We start from the raw sequence: 17994 nt of genomic DNA, 5'->3' as shown, positions 1-17994 counted from the left end.
CTCGGCTTGTACTTCAGAATCAAACACACTGACCCGCAGGAGACGTGAGGCTAAATAAAGGCAGACCTGTCCCAGGACGCTGTGGTCTAGGAGTCGGGCCAAGGCCTATAAAATCAACTCACTTTTATAAAAAGAGCTGAGGGTGAGAGAGAACATGACAGAAACACACTCCACCGCCGGCCGTCTGTCTGACAGAGAGAGAGAGAGAGAGAAATACTCGGCTGAATGTGTTTTAAAGTGGGCCGGAGTCTGTCTGATGCTTTCTATGCATGGCTTCCTTTGGAAAGAAAGTCCACCGAACAAAAAAAACAAAACAACATCGCATACACACACTCTAATGGTACAGTATATGCCATGAATTAAATAAATTAATAAAAAATATTCATAGTGGATATTCATAATACTCATTGTACTCTAACAATGTTATATATTTTAATAATTAAAAAAATATTTAAATTAATGTTGCTTCCGATACTTAAAACAATATCAGTTCATTTCTGTTTATTATTCCATTCAGGTAGCTGACAGAAACATGCAAAATTACTTTGCTATAAACATGCCATATACATTAAAATAATTACTATTATAATGCATTTTGTGATTTAATTGTTTTGGGTTTAAATACATTTTACATACATAATACATACATTAATTTTTGACAATCATTTAACAATATTTATTTATTTAATTAATTAATTTCCAAATGTACATTTTCGGAAACACAGTAAGCTCATATAAAAAGCACAAAAAATGAGGAAAGGGCATCTAAAAGCAATTTTAGGTATTAAATGAAAATAAAGTAATAAAAAAAAAAATAATAATAAACATATTAAATCTTAGCTATTTTCAGTTGAAAAATTAAATAAAAAACAATTAACTGTACCTACTGTCCCTTTACTTCTTACAGTTGAAATAAACGTCAAAAAAAAGTTGCATTCTTGTTTTAAAATACATATTTATGTACATACGGAGCTTTAAAATGAATACAGATCAGCTCAGATCATTATATCAGAAATGACTGAGTTCTTAAACTGACGTTTGATCCCAGGTTTGGGCTTCTGGAGCAAATCTGAGGCCAGTTTGAGACATTGTTGAGCTCTCTTCTGAACTCTTCAAACACAAGCTTTCTGCATTTTACAAAGCTAACTTTGTGTAAATATATTCTTCAGAATCCAAGTCTAATCTCTATATTATTATAAAAATGCCCAAATGTAGCTCGGGGTCAGGCGGTCATCCATCAGGCGTGTCATCAGGATCGATCTGAAGAGCCAGAACCTTGCACACAATATCCAGCTCCTGACACCTCACATCCTCATTAATCACTGATGAATATGATGAAGAGCGGGCAATTAATCCTGACATTCTCTCATTAATCTAGATGCTGACAGACAGCGCTGACAGAGGAAGTTCTGCTGGCTTGCATAAAAAATAAATAAATACATAAAATGAAAACGCTGGAAAATACTTTAAATCTTTACTGATTAAATAAATCAATATATTATTATATTACATTATTATATTATATTACATAGGCGAAGTTAAATTATTGTAGTCTACAAAATCCACACAATCTTAGTAGACCTACACAATATTTCTGGACAATGTACGTGCAAAACTAAATCCTTGGAATGTATTTATTTAATAATTAACTGTTAATATTAGAAAAACAGATATGTAACAGCAGTGACTTTACGATCATAAACTTATACACTGTACGCAATCTACCAGAATACATGGAGTGTTTTATTTGTTAGGCAATGTGTGCATATTTTATGTTCTTTATTGTCTTACTGCCCGAAATAAACATGAGACAGTGGAGACTTTACATTTGTCGGGTGTTTCGCTGGTACCTCAACGCGCTTATTTGCGTCATCACGCAACGCGCTGACGCAATTACGCTACGCGGGAAATTTGGAGCGTTGTGTTCCAAACAAAACAAGAGACGGTTCCCGCTTCACACGGTGATAAATTAACCGACTGGAGCGTCCAGAATGGCGGAGCTGGGCTGCTACTCTCCCAGCTTTAAAAAACCGTCCGATGTTCTGCGGATGAGACGGAAGCGCGCGCGCGCATGCACCGGAGCACGACGGAGTTCGTCCGTTCTCTCCGGGGCCGCTGCTGGACGCTCCGAGACGAGCGAGCGGCGGCGGGAAGCGCAGAAATCCGTTCGTCAACATCGAGAACACGTACAGCAGTCCCAAGAAGAGAGCGTTATCATCACACAGCGGCGCTCTGGACGGTAGAACGGCGGCAGCTGCGGCTCTGGGCGGGAAACTCGGGGAAGAGCGCGCGAACGCTGCAACATCATTCAGAGAGGAATGAACTGTTCAACACGGAGCGACAAACACAACACGAGATAGAGGTGAGAGAACGGTACATTACAGTCAACTGTACACTGTGTGCGCGTGTGTGTGTGACATTTGTTTCCCATGATATTAAAATGACATTTTAATATACATGTAAATAAATAACACATAACTTTCGACATGTGTATAAATAGAATGCTATTTTTATTATGTTTGATATAAAATATATATTGATTTTTATATATATATATATATATATATATATATATATATATATATATATATATATATATATATATGTATATGTTGGGTACTGTTTTCTATCATGTTAAAATGTTAATTCATATAGTTTTATTATTTGTAGTTTTAAAATAGATTTAGCATATCAAAATGTATTTTATTTTTAGATTCAATGAAAACATATTAAATGTATTATCTTACCTTTTTATTATTATTAGTAAATCATGTTTTTTAAAGCTATTTTTATTATTTTTATAAAATAAAATAATATATTTGCATTTTTTGGTTAAAAATATTTTTCTGTAGACATTTATAAGTCATATTATTCATAATTGATTCTGTACATAAAGTTTTGATTTAAAAAAAATTTAGTAGTGTTTTTGATAATTACATAAAGTGTACTTTTTTATAATAAATATTAATATGTTTAAATTTTTTTTAATTATATACCAAATCAAAAAAGTTTTTATATTCACATTTTGTATTCAGTTTTATTGTTTTTATATATATATATATATATATATGTATGTTAGTATTTGTAGTTTATTTAATATTTATTAATAGTTTTAAGTAGTGGGCTCATTGGGGTCGTGACAATTCATATTTACTCATAATTATAATCATAGTTATTTATAATTTCTCACAATAGAAAGTTTTGATGTATGCAAACTTTGATGTAAGCATGCATTTCTAAATCAGACATGTACTGTGAAAGCTGCTGTATAATATCATATTGGTTATCGACATTATGATAAAAAAATAAATATTGAAGTAATGTGCTAATTCTGTTGTGCTCTGTCTGCAGACGCCTGCTCCTCTGTCTGAAGATGTGGGTTTGTTTGAGGAGGAGAGATCCGCTGCGGCGCTGAAGGTGTGTGTCACAGCTCCTCCTGGTTTCTGTGTTGATGAGCTCCTCTGACGTGTGTTTGTCTCTAGAGTCCCGCTGAAGTGTGTCTGGAGTTCCCCGCCGACTGGTCTCTGAAAACGCGTCTGTTGTTCACGTCTCCTCGGTCGTTCTCCTGGGCCGAGCATCTGAAGGCGCAGGAGGAGGCGCAGGGCTCGAGCTCTCACTGCAGGGCGCGGTTCTCCAGCTTACCTGCTCAGATACAGGTGTGCACACAGATAAAGTGAAGCACGATGTCGATTGCACATTAGCTCCACCCACTAATTTGAGAGAGCTCTTAAGAACTCCATTATTTTGACCGGAAAATACAGCAAAGTATCTTGTTTACGTATAGTGCGTCAGTTCTGCATGGTATGTGAGACTCTCTCGCTCGGTCTCTCTCTCCGCGCGTGTGTGTAAGTATTTGTGGTGTGTGCTGCAGGAGCCGCGGGGCTGTGTGGAGCTGCGCTGTGGCTTTCATCAGTGTCTTCAGTACTGGCAGCATCCGTCGCTGCCCTGGCTCTCGCTCTTCCCGCAGATCGGAGCGGAGTGCATGTTCTCTGGCAAGTGTGTGCCGTGGGCGCAGGACCCCGCGCTGCAGCAGAGTCTGAGGAGCGACTGTTAGGTGTGAAGTGCGTGTAGGGACGGGCGATATCTTATCGTTTCAGAGAGGGATGCACGATATTATCGGACCGATATCTGAATCTGACGATAGTGGACACACATACACTCTCACACACACATGCACATACACACACACACATACACTCTCACACACACATGCACACACACACATACACTCTCACACACACACATATACTCTCACACACACATACACTCTCACACACACACATACACTCTCACACACACACATACACTCTCACACACACATGCACACACACACACACATACACTCTCACACACACACACATACACTCGCGCACACATGCACACACACACATACACTCTCTCACACACACACACATGCATACACACACATACACTCTCACACACACATGCACATACACTCTCACACACACATGCACACACACTCTCACACACACACGCACACATACACTCTCACACACACATGCACACACACACACACACACACACACACACACACACACACATGCACACACACACACACATACACTCTCACACACACATGCACACACACACATACACTCTCACACACACATGCACACACACACACATACACTCTCACACACACATGCACACACACACACACAAAGCAAGAGCTGCTGGTCAGAATACACACGTGTGAGTGCCCGTCGGTGTGCCGCTGGTGTGTCAGAGTCTCATTCAGCTCCTGCAGCTCAGCGTCAGAGCAAATGCTTTCTGCTGACACTCTCTCACACACACACACATACACTCTCACACACGCATGCACACACGCACACACATGCATGCACATGCACACACACACACACACACATACACTCTCACACACACATGCACACACACACACACATGCACTCTCACACACACATACACACATACATACACTCTCACACACACATGCACACACACACAAATACACTCTCACACACACATGCACACACACGCACATACACTCTCACACACACATGCACATACACTCTCACACACACATGCACATAGTATACGTCAGAATGATAGATTTCTCTTTTATGACAAAAATCATTAGGATATTAAGTAAAGATCATGTTCCATGAACATATTTTGTAAATTTCCTACTGTAAATATATCAAAACTTAATTTTTGATTAGTAATATGCATTGCTAAGAACTTCATTTGAACAACTTTAAAGATGATTTTCTCAATATTTAGATTTTTTTGCACTCTCAGATTCCAGATTTTCAAATATTGTCCTTATAACAAAACATAAATCAATGGAAAGCTATTTATTCAACATTCAGATGTTGCACCTCAATTTTGAAAAATGAACCCTTATGACTGTTTTTGTTGTCCAAGGTCACAAATGTTGGGAGTAATAATTAATAGTATCATTTTTCGTTTGATAGAAAGTGAAAACGGCTCCCACAGACCCGAACACCATCGAAGGGTTAAATCTGGCGTGTGTGTTTCTGACTGAGGGTTTGTGTGTGTGGTAGGTCTGTGAGTCTGACGTCTCTCTACAGTCTGCTGAAGGCTCGTCTCTGTCCGTATTTCTATCTGTGCTCGTATCAGTTGACGGTGCTGTTCAGAGCGGCCGGTCTGAGCGGAGCTGAGGGCCTCAGTGCACTGCTGTCCCCCACCACTAGAGGGCTGCGCGAGGCCATGAAAGCCGAGGGTAAGAGCTAGGGTTGGGTACCGTCATGTTTTAACCAGTTCTGTACCTGAAAATTGGTGCAGTTACCCAAAAGATCCTTTTTTCGATATTTTACTCTCTGTAATAACAAAAACATTTATTTCAGTGAAAGTCCAAAACTCTCAATTTCAACATTTTGAACAATAGGGCCTTACAATCTTTTGCAGAAATGCTTGTTTACATTTTTCTGAAAGTCAAATGAAGGCATTAAACATTTATTTATTTATTTTTAATCAAATGAAAACTAAACTCTTTTATTTTTTTGGCAAACACGCAGAGGTTTACAGTTAAAATTAATACATGGAAGAAATTTTTTGTGAATATTCCTTTAAATTTTTTTTAATATTAACTGAATTACAATTAAGTGGTTAATCTGGTTGTAATATTTATTTTTATCCTTCGATTGTTTTATTTAAATTTGCCAGAAAATAGAATATATATATATATATATATATATATAATAAGACGTACATTATACTGTACAAAAATAATGCAAGAGTAATATATTTCTGTTAAATGTTAAGCTGGACTTTTATTTTGACAGGTTGCCGTGATGTTTGTGTGTGTGTACAGTATGATATGATGTTTGTGAGCATGTGTGTTTGTGTTCAGGGATAGAGTTCTGTCTCCCTCTGCTGGAGGACAGGAGGAAGAGCGAGGACTTGTCCGGCGGCGCTGTGTGAGTACAGGACCGCTGACCGCGTGTGGATCTGCTTTCAGTGCTCATCAGTGCGTTCCTCGTCTTTGCTTTCACAGACTGAGTGAGCACAGTGAAGAAGAGGAGGAGGAGGTTTTATAATTATAGTTTTATAAATTATTGCATTTTCTACTTTTTATCACTTTTAATTTTATTTTATTATAATGTTGTTTTATTTATTATTATTATTTTTCTTTTTTTCTTTTTTTCTTTTTTTTTACCAGCGTCAGTATATTGAGGCTATTACTGGACCCAGAATACATCATGTATATTTCTAATGAGAGTGATTTGTCTGTGTCTCTTCTGCTGTGCATGGAAACGCTTCAGGCCCGGGCTGTGAATGTGAAGACTCGGGTGAGAAAGGGCTATCAGGACGTGTGCAGTCTGGAGGTGACGGGACCCATCATGCCCCACACGCTCCACGCGCTGACGCAGCTCCTCAAACCCGCTCAGAAAGGAGAGTTTTCTGTGGGTCTGTACACACACGAGCCCACGGCTGTGCTGAACGTGCCCCTCAGCCGGACCTCTGAACCTCAGCAGCTGGTGCGTTCTAACACATGCACTGTTGCTCTGAATTTGGGTTACATCCACACTGCAAAACAAACTTGTAGGATTTACTTTAAATCATTTTTACAATTAATTTCAAAGAAACGGTAAGTCACACATTGAATTAAATATGAAATTTAGGTTGTAGAAAAACTGAAATAATATTTTCTTCTAAAACATGGCACCAATGTTTTTATTTCTTTTAATAATCATATTTTCAGTGTGCAAATGCATTCAAATTCTAGTCCGGGCCAGGCATTCCCAAACTTTTATTGTCAGGCATAACTCTTATTTTCTTGAAATACCCCTGAAATTTTCAGATTATATTTAAATTAAGCAACACATTTGCATATTAACGGTTTTCTGATGTTGGCTTTTTTTATTTATTTTTTTAATAGTAAGTGGATTTATTTATTTATTTATTATTTATCTTATTTAGGGCCGCATGAAAAAAAAAATTAATTGTGATTATTTTGTCACATTTTGATTTGAACTGTTATTTTTATTATTTTAGTAGTTTTTAAAGTTAAAATGGTTTTTAAAATGCTGTTTGAAAATACATAATTTAACAAAGTAAATAATTTTTTATTTATTGTTTATATATTGTATATATTAATCATTTATAGTTTGTTTACTGCTAAATAATTTTAATTAATATGTTATTAAATAAATACGTTTTTAGTTTATATATTTTTATAAATTTATATACAATTTTATTAATATTGCTGATTAACTAATTATGAAAAAAACATTTAAAATTATAAATATTAAAATGATAATAGTTTATATTACACTAAATTATAATAATAGTAATATTTCTGTCATAAATTCTCATAAACTCTTTAAAATAAAAGCTTTTATTTTGGCGAAATGCTGTAAACATCTGTCCACAAAACTGCTGGAAATGATGCAGATGTGTATTTAAAGTAAACTTGGTGCCCATTGCATTCCCAAACACACATTAATCAGTTCATTTTTCAGTATTGCATGCTTTTTGGTTTTATTAATTCCTCTCGTGTGTGTGTGTGTGTGTGTGTAGTCAGAAGCGCTCATGTTCTGGTTTGGTCTTTGGTTTCCAGGAGTCTGTGGTACAGGATCTGTGCAGATGTGGCCTCCAGCAGAGCTCCATTCAGCAGCTGGCGACGCCGAGCATGCTGGGAAAGAGTGTGCTCAAACAGCTGCACATGAGAGACTATTCGTACAGCTGGAAGTGCTGAGACCAGGCCTCCCTATTAATATCTGTGGCGTATCAGGCTTCCTGTGACACTCACTCACTGTAGTTATCTTGTATATAGTGTTGCTTTTAGGTCTAACTTGTTGTTTTAAATCAGTTATATTTTTATGGGCTGCAATAATGTGATTTAAAGTAGAATTTTTAATCAGCGTCTCTTGATGAGAAACAATGAATGACTTCCTTGGGAAGTAAAATAAGCTCTCATGATTATATTTCTGACTGTTGAAATCCTTTCTGCCAGTGTATTTATCACACTTGTATGAATTTATTAAATTAATAAGTTGAATATTTTCTGCTGTGTATTTCTCTTAATTATGGAGGACGAGAAATCACTTGTGTAAATAAATGAAGAAATAATTAAATGCTGAAATAAATAGATGTAGAAATGACTTAAGTATGAATAAATACATAAATGCAGGAGTGAATAAATAAATGTAGAAATACATGAATAAGTATAAAAAAAAAGGTACAAAAATAGCACAATTGAAAATGACACTTGACAAATTATTAATTCATGCATGTCTGCATTTATGTATTTCTACATTTATTTATTTCAGCATTTATTTATCGATGCTTTTCTGCATTTATGTATTGATTCATTTCTGCATTTATATTTTTCATTTATTAATTAATACTTCATTTATTTAGGTTTTTAATTATTTATTAATTCATTTATTTATTTATGTATTTCTACATTTATTTATTTATACTAAAGCCATTTCTCTTTAAAAAAAATATAAATTGGAAAAATCTAAGATTAAAATCTAGATTACTAATAATATTTTTTATTGCATTTTTAGGGCCATAAAGACCATTTTCGTGAAAAAATATAAAAAAAAAAAATATTTTTTTTTTTTTATGTAAGATTTAATATCATAACATGCATATATATGTGTGTGTGTGTACTTATTTACATTTTAAAATGTTTAATGGCATTTCAGTGGGTGAAATGGACATTTTTGTAGCCTTTAAACGTGCAGTTTAATATATCAGTCTACCAGACAAAATAAAACGTTAATTGGTGCAGGTTTTTGTTCTTTTGTAAGTCGCTTTAGGTTTAAACTATTAAAGCAGCTAGGCTTCTACAAACTGCTCGGTCTTTGTGTCATTGTCGTCGTGTGAGTCCGATCAGTCTTAAAATAGAGCCAGAAGTGTTGAAGAGTGTAAATACTTGAGCTCAGGCCAAGAGATGCCATCATTCAGAAGATGATCCTGGAGCTGTGTGCCTCCACGTCTAACGTTTCACAGCCACGACTTAAACATTAAAAATACTCAGAGTGCTGGACAAAACATGCGTGAAGGACGAATCAAGCCTAAGCTATCAAACCCATACCAATGCACTGCAGTATTGTAAAGGCAGTATTGTTGCTGCAGTGTAATGTAATTAATTGTGACGTTGCTTCAGGTCGTATATTAGCACCCGTGTCACCTCGAGTCCTAAACATAAAGCAGCATCTGTGCAGCATGACCCTCACGGACAGATCTTCTGGATTCATGTTCTCTCTGTTCAGCATGTTACTCGGCCCTCAGGAGCACTGGACTTCATTGTGAACTCAAGACGAGGTGAGAGTGGCTTTAAAAACACTGAATGAAGGAGAGGGAATATAAAGCACCAGCTGAATAACTGAAGACTTGGTAAGCGCTGCCTAATTTCCTCATTATATCTTACGTACTGTAATACAGTCTATTAATGCATTTTTTTTAGGTTTAATTTTTATTTCCTCAAATTTGTTTGCCTTTCCATCTAACTTGATTTACTAATATAAAATATATCCGATGCATACACTGTTAGTCAACATCAATGGTTAAATACAGGTTAAGTCTCTAATTCTGATGACTAAAGTACGTAAGTGTTGTAATTGTTAACTAAGATTTAAATTTAATTTAAAACATCTTATCTTGGCAAAAAACTGATATAAGTTCAAATAAATAAAATGTAAATTACATTTTAAAATAAATTTAAACAAAAATGCAAGCTTAATAGATTTTTAAAAATACAAATAAAAAATAAGCTAACTCAAAATAATAAATACTAATAAGTAAAATAAATTAAATATGAATTAAAATTTTAAATAATAAATTAAATAATTAAACATTTTAAATAATGAACTATAAAACAAAAATGCAAGCTAAATAGATTTTTAAAAATACAAATAAAAAATAAGCTAACTCAAAATAATAAATACTAATAGTATATAAATGCAAAAATAAATTTTTTAATCAATAATGGCTTAAATCCCTTGAGCTTAAGACAAACTTTTGCTGCTTTGTGTCTAACAATTATATCTATAAAAAATATATATAAAAAAAGTAAAACAAATATTTTTTGTAACTAAGCCGCCAGTCACCCGCAGGCCGCGCTGCATGAGATAATTCATCTGCGGAGTGTGGAGTGTTTAGTGTGGCTCTGGTTTCAGGCTCAGGGTGACACACGTCAGCACGATTAAATAAAGCTTTGGAAGTGTTTGTGAGAGTCACGGATCACTGGATGATCCTTCTGCTGCTCAAAACACCACTCACCACGTGCACCCAACAATATACCTGATTATTCATATTATTCAGAAGCATAATAGCATGTATTAGGTTTCAAATAATAGGTTTTTTCTTTCACTATTTCATAGGTTTTCTGAGAGGAAATGCATATTCTTGGGACTACTTTCTTTTTTATTATAGCCCTCAAGGGTAAGTGTTCTTCTGTTTAGTGTCTGTGTATTTGCTGATATTAAAGGAACAGTTCACCCAAAAATGAACATTTGTTGAATTTACTCACTGTCAGGACATCCGAGATGTAGATGAGTTTGTTTTTGTAGAAATGTAGCATTGCATCAGTGTCTCAGCAATGGATGCTCTGCAGTGAATGGGTGCCGTCAGAATGAGAGTCCAAACAGCTGATAAAAACATCACAATAATCCACAAGTAATCCACAGCACTCCAGTCCATCAGGTAACACCTGGAGAAGACCAAAGATGAAACAAATCCAGCATTAAGATGTTTTTAACTAAAACACGAGTCCATAATCCATAATAACACTTCCTCCAGTGAAAAAGTGCAATCCTCTGTTGTCTCTTACATCAAAATCCAGACACATATTAGTTTAGAGCTGTTTAAACGCTGCTTGATCTGTGCAGATTTCTCTCCTGATTCACACCAGAACACTTTTTCACTGGACAAAGTGTTTTTATGGATTATGGACTCCGATTTTAGTTAAAAACATCTTAATGCTGGATGTGTTTCATCTTTTGTCTTCTCCAGATGTTATCTGATGGACTGGAGTGGTGTGGATTACTTGTGGATTATTGTGATGTTTTTATCAGCTGTTTGGACTCTCATTCTGACGGCACCCATTCACTGCAGAGCATCCATTGCTGAGACACTGATGCAATGCTACATTTCTCCAAACCTGATGAAGAAACAAACTCATCTAACTTTCGAAAAAGCAAATTTTCAGTGTTTGGGTGAACTGTTCCTTCTAAAAGCTGTGGTTTGAGGAATTCCTGCACTTCCTCCTGCAGTCTGTGTAGGTTTCTTCCTTCAGACGTCGGAGGTCCAGGTGTATGTTGGAGAAAGTGTGGTCTTGCGCTGCAATGGTTCAGGGTTCCCTGTGGAGGAGCTGCATGTTCACTGGGAGGCGATGGGCAAAGACGTGATCTCTCTGCGAGGAGACGCGGTCGCGGTCGGGAGAGGGTTTGAAGACCGGGTGAACTTCCTCAGAGATCCTGCAGAGTCCGAGGACTTTTCCCTCATTCTGTCAGATGTGATGCTGAACGATGGAGACATATACGAATGTCTCTGGGAGGGAACAAAACCCATTTGCTTTGTGTTTCTACAAGTGTCCAGTAAGCTGACAAATAATAGTTATAAACATCTCAGGAAACAGTGCCTTAATTATTTTTTATTGTTTAATTTGTAAAAAGGTATACTTCTGGACTGTCAGGCTTAAAGTATAAATGTGTTTTCATTGAAATAATAAAAATAATTGTTATTTTATAAATAAGTTTTTTTTTTAAATAAACTAAAAAAATTACTTGAAATAAAAATAAATGTAAACCTAATAAAACTAAACCTGAAATAAAAATACATAAAAACTATATGGAGAAAACTAACAAAATTGACAAAAACACAACAAAATAACTATAACTTTAACTATAAATTTAACTAAATACATTTTTATTTAAATGTAACTCAAATTAAAAACAAATTTAAACTATAATATTATTTAAATGATACTAAAATAAGTATATTATTTCAGGATTGACTTTATTTCTGTAAACCATAGATATTTTTAATATTCTCATGTTTTCTTTTTTCATTACATACCAGTAGACTTCAGTTTATCAATAAATGTGTCTAAGTTCAGAGAGAATTAAAAAATGTAAAAATGTAATTCTTAAAAATATAGGTTCCTCAACAAATTTGCAATAAAGAACTTGTAATTAATTATATTAATTGTACAGAGTTTTTGAATCGACTGTTTGGTTAAAATAATAAAATAAAATTAAATTAAATTAAATTAAATGAAATTAAAAATAAATAAATAATTAATTGTACAGTAATTGTTTGTGAACTGCTGTTTAGTATAAAAATAGATTTAATATAATAAAAATAATAATAAAAAAAACATAAAGTTCTTGAAAAAATAGTAAACATGTCTCATTTGTTAAGAAATACAAAGATTTCACCAAAGTTTCTCTTTTGAAATCAGAACCTGTTTTGGAACTTTATTTTTAAGAAAGTAACGAGTCTTGATGACGTCATAATATCAATGTTCCTGTAGAAAAAGCTTCAACAGGTTAAAAAAGGTGTAATATAAAACTCAGTCTCTCTGTCTCTCTTGTGTTTGTGCAGCACCAGCGGTTTTCACTGATCATGTCCAAGTGTTTGAGGGCGTCGATATCACTTTGGACTGCTTTGGAGATATCCCTAAAAACAAGCCATGGGAAGAGATTTACATCCAGTGGCTGAAGGATGACCGAGAGATCCTGCGCTTGAGCTCTGGACAGATGGACGTCAGTGTCGATTACAGCGTGCTGAGGTTACCGGCCAAACACGACATCAGTCGCGGCATCTTCTCGCTGAGCATCGCGTCGGTCAGTGTCTTCGACCGCGGCGTGTATCAGTGCCGGTACAAGAGCACCGATTACGAGGCGCCGCGGAGCGGGTTCCCGGAGACACAAACGCTCACGCAACCTCTTCACTCTAAACAACCACTAATCGCATCCAAAGTAAAAGCTTTGTATACATAATATGTGTGTTTATATCAAAATGTGTGTGTGTGTGTGTGTGTGTGTGTGCGTGCGTGTATATATAAATACACACACATGCATGTATACATTTCAGAAAAATGGTATGTTTTTTATATCAAATTGTTATATTTATATATACTATAAATTGTATGAATATAAATATACACACACACACATATATATATATGTGTGTGTGTGTGTGTGTGTGTGTATACATGTACATATTTACAAAATATATAGCCTACTGTATGTGTGTATATTTATACATAGGCCTACATAATAAATATACAAAGTACACACTTATATATTATGTAAACAAAAACTTTATTTTGGATTAATCGCGATTAATCGTTTGACAGCACTACTAAACAATTACTTTTATTTTATTATTTATCTGTGTGATGATTCTCTTGAAATTAAACATATTTATGTCTGAAGTATGTCATTTCTGTTGGCTTTGCAGCCGAAATATTTAAAGATAAAATACTATTGGTCGATAGCCACGCCCCCAACTCACGCTATTGGTCGAGCCAGTTGTGTAGAATAAGCAAACAAACAGACAAACAAAGGTCAGTGTAGAAAGTATAGAATTATTTAAAATAATTCTATGTCTCAATTATATCTCATGTTTTATAAAATTATTACTATAATATATTTTTATACCATATTACAGTAAAAATTTAAATAAATAATTGTTTTTTCAGTAAATATAACACAAGGGCAGTACCAAAAAAATATATATATTTACATATTTAATCATTTATATATATTTATATATTTTTGTAATTTTTACAGCAGATCTCATTACTCTAATACATCATTTTTATACAAAAACCAAAACATGATACAGCTGTTATTTCAGTAAGCATAAAACAGCATAAGACAGTACAACAAATGCAATACATAAATACTTCATAATTCAAATACTGTATAATATTATATTTATATTATGTATTACATATTATTATTTACTGGTTTTAGTAATTTTATGCTGTTTCTCTCATTCAACTCCCCTTCTAGTGATGGATACGTCCGTCACAGAGACAGACACTGATTCTGGTAAGTGCCTTCTTGTTTCTGTTTGACTAATAAACACTGAGAGTCTTTTATATTTCTGTTCTCATTTTTACAACAATTATCTTTAGTTTAACTGAAGTTTTATATACTGTATATATAATTATTTCAGCGTGAAATAGCATTGAGGTAGTACAATACATTTCTTACATAAATATTACATAATTGAAATATGTGACGCTGGAGCACAAAACCAGTCAGAAGGGTAATGTATACACTTAGGAGGAAAGCTGAATAAATAATCTCTCCATTGATGTCTGGTTTGTTAGGAGGACATTATTTGAAAATCTGGTATCTGAGGGAGCAAAAAAATCTAAATATTGAGAAAATCATCTTTAAAGTTGTTCAAATGAAGTTCTAAGCAATGCATATTACTAATCAAAAATTAAGTTTGAATACATTTACGGTAGGATATTTACAAAATATCTTCATGGAACATGATCTTTACTTAATATCCTAATGATTTTTGGCATAAAAGAGAAATCGATAATTTTGACCCATACAATGTATTGTTGTCTATTGCTACAAATATACCCCAGAGACTTAAGACTGGTTTTGTTAATGATACTTTGGAGGTAAAAGTGTTAATTGTCATTATTTTTGAGACCTGCACGTCAATGTTGTCATATAACCTCTCTCTCTCTCTCTCTCTCTCTATGCTCTCTCTATGCTCTCTCTCTCTCTATGCTCTCTCTCTCTCTCTCTCTCTCTCTCTCTCTCTCCGCAATGCTCTCCTCCTCTCTCTCTCTCTCTCTCCTCTCTCTCTCTCTCTCTCTCTCTCTCTCGCTCTCTCTCTCCGTCCTTCAGAGGTGTGGAGCAGCACAGTGTCTCTCTCTCATACTCAGACGGTTTGGGCTCAGACTGAAAGCACAGCTCTGTGCTAAACACTGACATACGCTGAGAGAGATGGAGGTACTGTTGACTACAGATGCTCCTCACACACACACACACACACACACACACACCTGTCCTGACTGATTGTTTTAATGTCACTCTGCTGCTGCGGTCTAATCTAATCTTGCTTGTATCTGTGGTTTCTCTGTCAGCTCTGTTCTGGTGAGAGTGTGCATTTCAGAGGTGTATTTTACATTACTCAAGTAAATTAGTAAAAAGTAGTTGTTTGATATACCTTTAATACTCAAGAACATTAAAAATGTAGTTCTTTCTTGTACTCAAATAAATCTTTGAATGACTTTTAATTGAGTAAAAGTAAGAAAGTAATAGATTTTTTAATGCAATTAAGTATTAAATGATATTTAATATGCAGTAAAAAGTACAATATTATGCTTTGGAATGTTGTGAAGTAAAGTTTTCTAAAGAAAAACACTTGAAAAGTACTTTTAAAGCAGAGTAAAAATACCTCACTGCTGTCCGCCTCTGTGCATGTGTGTGTTATCTAGTTATTGTATCTATATTCCTTTTATTATTATAAATATTAGTTAGTAGTTTTATTCATTGTAGTCTTTCAACTCCTCTTCTAGCGCCCAACAGATACATCGGTCACAGAGACAGACCACCGATTCGTGTAAGAGCTGAATTTGTTTCTTTGTGACTGTACAGTAATAATCATAAACACTGAGACACATTTATGCATTCAGAGAGTCGTTTATAAATGTTATGTAGGGATAACTGGGATGTTTATTAAAGCTTTTTATCATATTTTGAATGCTTTTTTTTTTTTCGATTTTAATTTTAATTTTAGTTAAACTTTTAGTCATTTTGTTGGGATTTTAAAAAAGTAGTTTAATTTATTAATTTATTATTATTATTATATAGCAGTTTTATTCATTTTAGCATGTGTTTTTCACTTTTTTAACTCTACTTCTAGTGACAGATACATCAGTCCCAGAGACAGTCACTGATTCTGGTAAGTATATGCATGTGTGAGTTATTTGGGTATTATTTCAATATTTTAGTATTTATTATTTTTTATCAGCTTTATTAATTTTTTTCCCTGCTCTGCTTCTAGTGACGACGGATACATCAGTCCCAGAGACAGACATGATTCTGGTTAGTATATGTACAGTATGTGTGTGTTATCTACTGTAGATATTATCTATATATTTAGTTTTACAATTATTTACTGTATTATTATTCCTCAGATTTATTCATTTATTTCTGAGTTTGTTTTCTGCTCTAATTTTAGTGACGACAGCTTTATCAATTCCAGACACAGACACCGATTCTTGTAAGAGCTGAGTTTAGTAATAATAATACTAAACACCTGAGACACATTTATGCATTCAGAGAGTCGTTTATAAATCTAATTTATAATATTATCTGCATATCCCTGGGATGTTATTAAAGTTTTTATTAATATTTTGAAATGTTCCCCCCCTCCCCATTTCTGTTTTAATTTTAGTAAGTGTTTTAATAATGTTGTTGTACTTTTTAATAGTTTAAGTTATTAATTTAGTCGTTTTATTAATTTTAGTCTGTGTTTTTTTCTTTCAACTCTATGAAAGATACGTTGTCAGTCACTGAGACACACACTGATTCTGGTAAGAATTGAGTTTGTTTCTGTTTTACTGTAATAATAATAATAATAATAAACACTCAAAACACATTCATGCATTTTAAGGAGTTATGTATAAGTTATAAACATAGTTTTTGAGGTAGTCCATGCATACTGAACACAACATTAGTGTGTGTGTGTGTGTGTGTGTGTGTGTGTGTGTGTGTGTTTTATCTGGATATTATTTATATATTGTTGCATTAAACAGCGAACAGTGGCAGCTCCTGTTCCTCTCGAGCTGAAGCTTTAGAGGTGAAGAAGGAGGGGAATAGGTCTCCGTGTGTTTTAATGTGAGAACTCATGTTCCTCTCAGCTCTCAGCTGTTCTCGGATGAGATTCCCTGGATCCGCATCGCTCATCAGAGCGGCGTTTCTGCTCCTTACCGCTGTCTTTCTGGCTTTATTGCTGGTGTTTGGAAGAATCTGAGTCGTCGAGAGAAAACCATTGTTGCAGACATTTCCAGGAAACAGCTGATTTTGTGAACTGTGAAATCTACAAGTAGTTCAACAAAATATGATGTATTTTTATCTGCTGTTTATTTACAGAACTTAAAACTGTTTGATGCTTTATCTTGATAGCTTAAAACATATTTGTGACCCTGGAGCGCAAAAGCAGTCTTAAGTCTCTGGGGTATATTTGTAGCAATAGACAACAAAACATTGTATGAGTCACAATTATTGATTTTTCTTTTATGCCAAAAATCATTAGGATATTAAGTAAGAGATCATGTTCCATGAAGATATTTTGTAAATGTTCCTGCTGTAAATATATCAAAACTTAATTTTTGATTAGTAATATGCATTGCTAAGAAAAATTCATTTGAACAACTGTAAAGAATGATTTTCTCAATATTTAGATTTTTTTGCACCCTCAGATTCCAGATTTTCAAATATTGTCCTCCTAACAAACCATACATCAATGGAGAGATTATTTATTCAGCTT

At 34.5% G+C, this 17994-nt stretch overlaps 1 protein-coding gene, 1 long non-coding RNA gene and 1 pseudogene across 2 annotated transcripts; all 3 read left to right on the top strand.

The window, feature by feature from the left end:
- The first annotated feature begins 1838 nt into the window (after positions 1 to 1838).
- Positions 1839 to 8761, top strand: LOC109053215 (annotated as a pseudogene).
- Positions 8762 to 9079: 318 nt separating this feature from the next.
- Positions 9080 to 13463, top strand: LOC122135774. The gene is made up of 4 exons (XM_042715993.1): positions 9080 to 9855; positions 10842 to 10902; positions 11733 to 12056; positions 13066 to 13463. Exons 2-4 carry the CDS (start codon positions 10857 to 10859, stop codon positions 13461 to 13463), a joined length of 768 nt encoding a protein of 255 aa, XP_042571927.1. The 5' UTR covers positions 9080 to 9855; positions 10842 to 10856.
- Positions 13464 to 16016: 2553 nt separating this feature from the next.
- On the top strand, positions 16017 to 17043 carry LOC122136076. Its single transcript, XR_006153902.1, has 5 exons — positions 16017 to 16062; positions 16366 to 16404; positions 16507 to 16547; positions 16684 to 16725; positions 17003 to 17043. It is a non-coding gene; the product is annotated as an uncharacterized LOC122136076 (long non-coding RNA).
- Positions 17044 to 17994: the final 951 nt, after the last annotated feature.

The sequence above is a fragment of the Cyprinus carpio genome, chromosome B1 (assembly GCF_018340385.1).
Source record: "Cyprinus carpio isolate SPL01 chromosome B1, ASM1834038v1, whole genome shotgun sequence".
Classification (NCBI taxonomy): Eukaryota; Metazoa; Chordata; class Actinopteri; order Cypriniformes; family Cyprinidae; genus Cyprinus; species Cyprinus carpio.
Note: the sequence above shows the minus strand (reverse complement) of the source record. Positions and strands in the feature narration are given on the sequence as shown.

Coding starts and splice junctions, on each gene's coding strand:
- LOC122135774 (XM_042715993.1), top strand. CDS start 10,857: ATGCATATTCTTGGGACTACTTTCTTTTTTATTATAGCCCTCAAGG. Junction 10,903..11,732: donor TTTTATTATAGCCCTCAAGG/GTAAGTGTTCTT, acceptor TTCCTCCTGCAG/TCTGTGTAGGTTTCTTCCTT. Junction 12,057..13,065: donor TGTGTTTCTACAAGTGTCCA/GTAAGCTGACAA, acceptor GTGTTTGTGCAG/CACCAGCGGTTTTCACTGAT.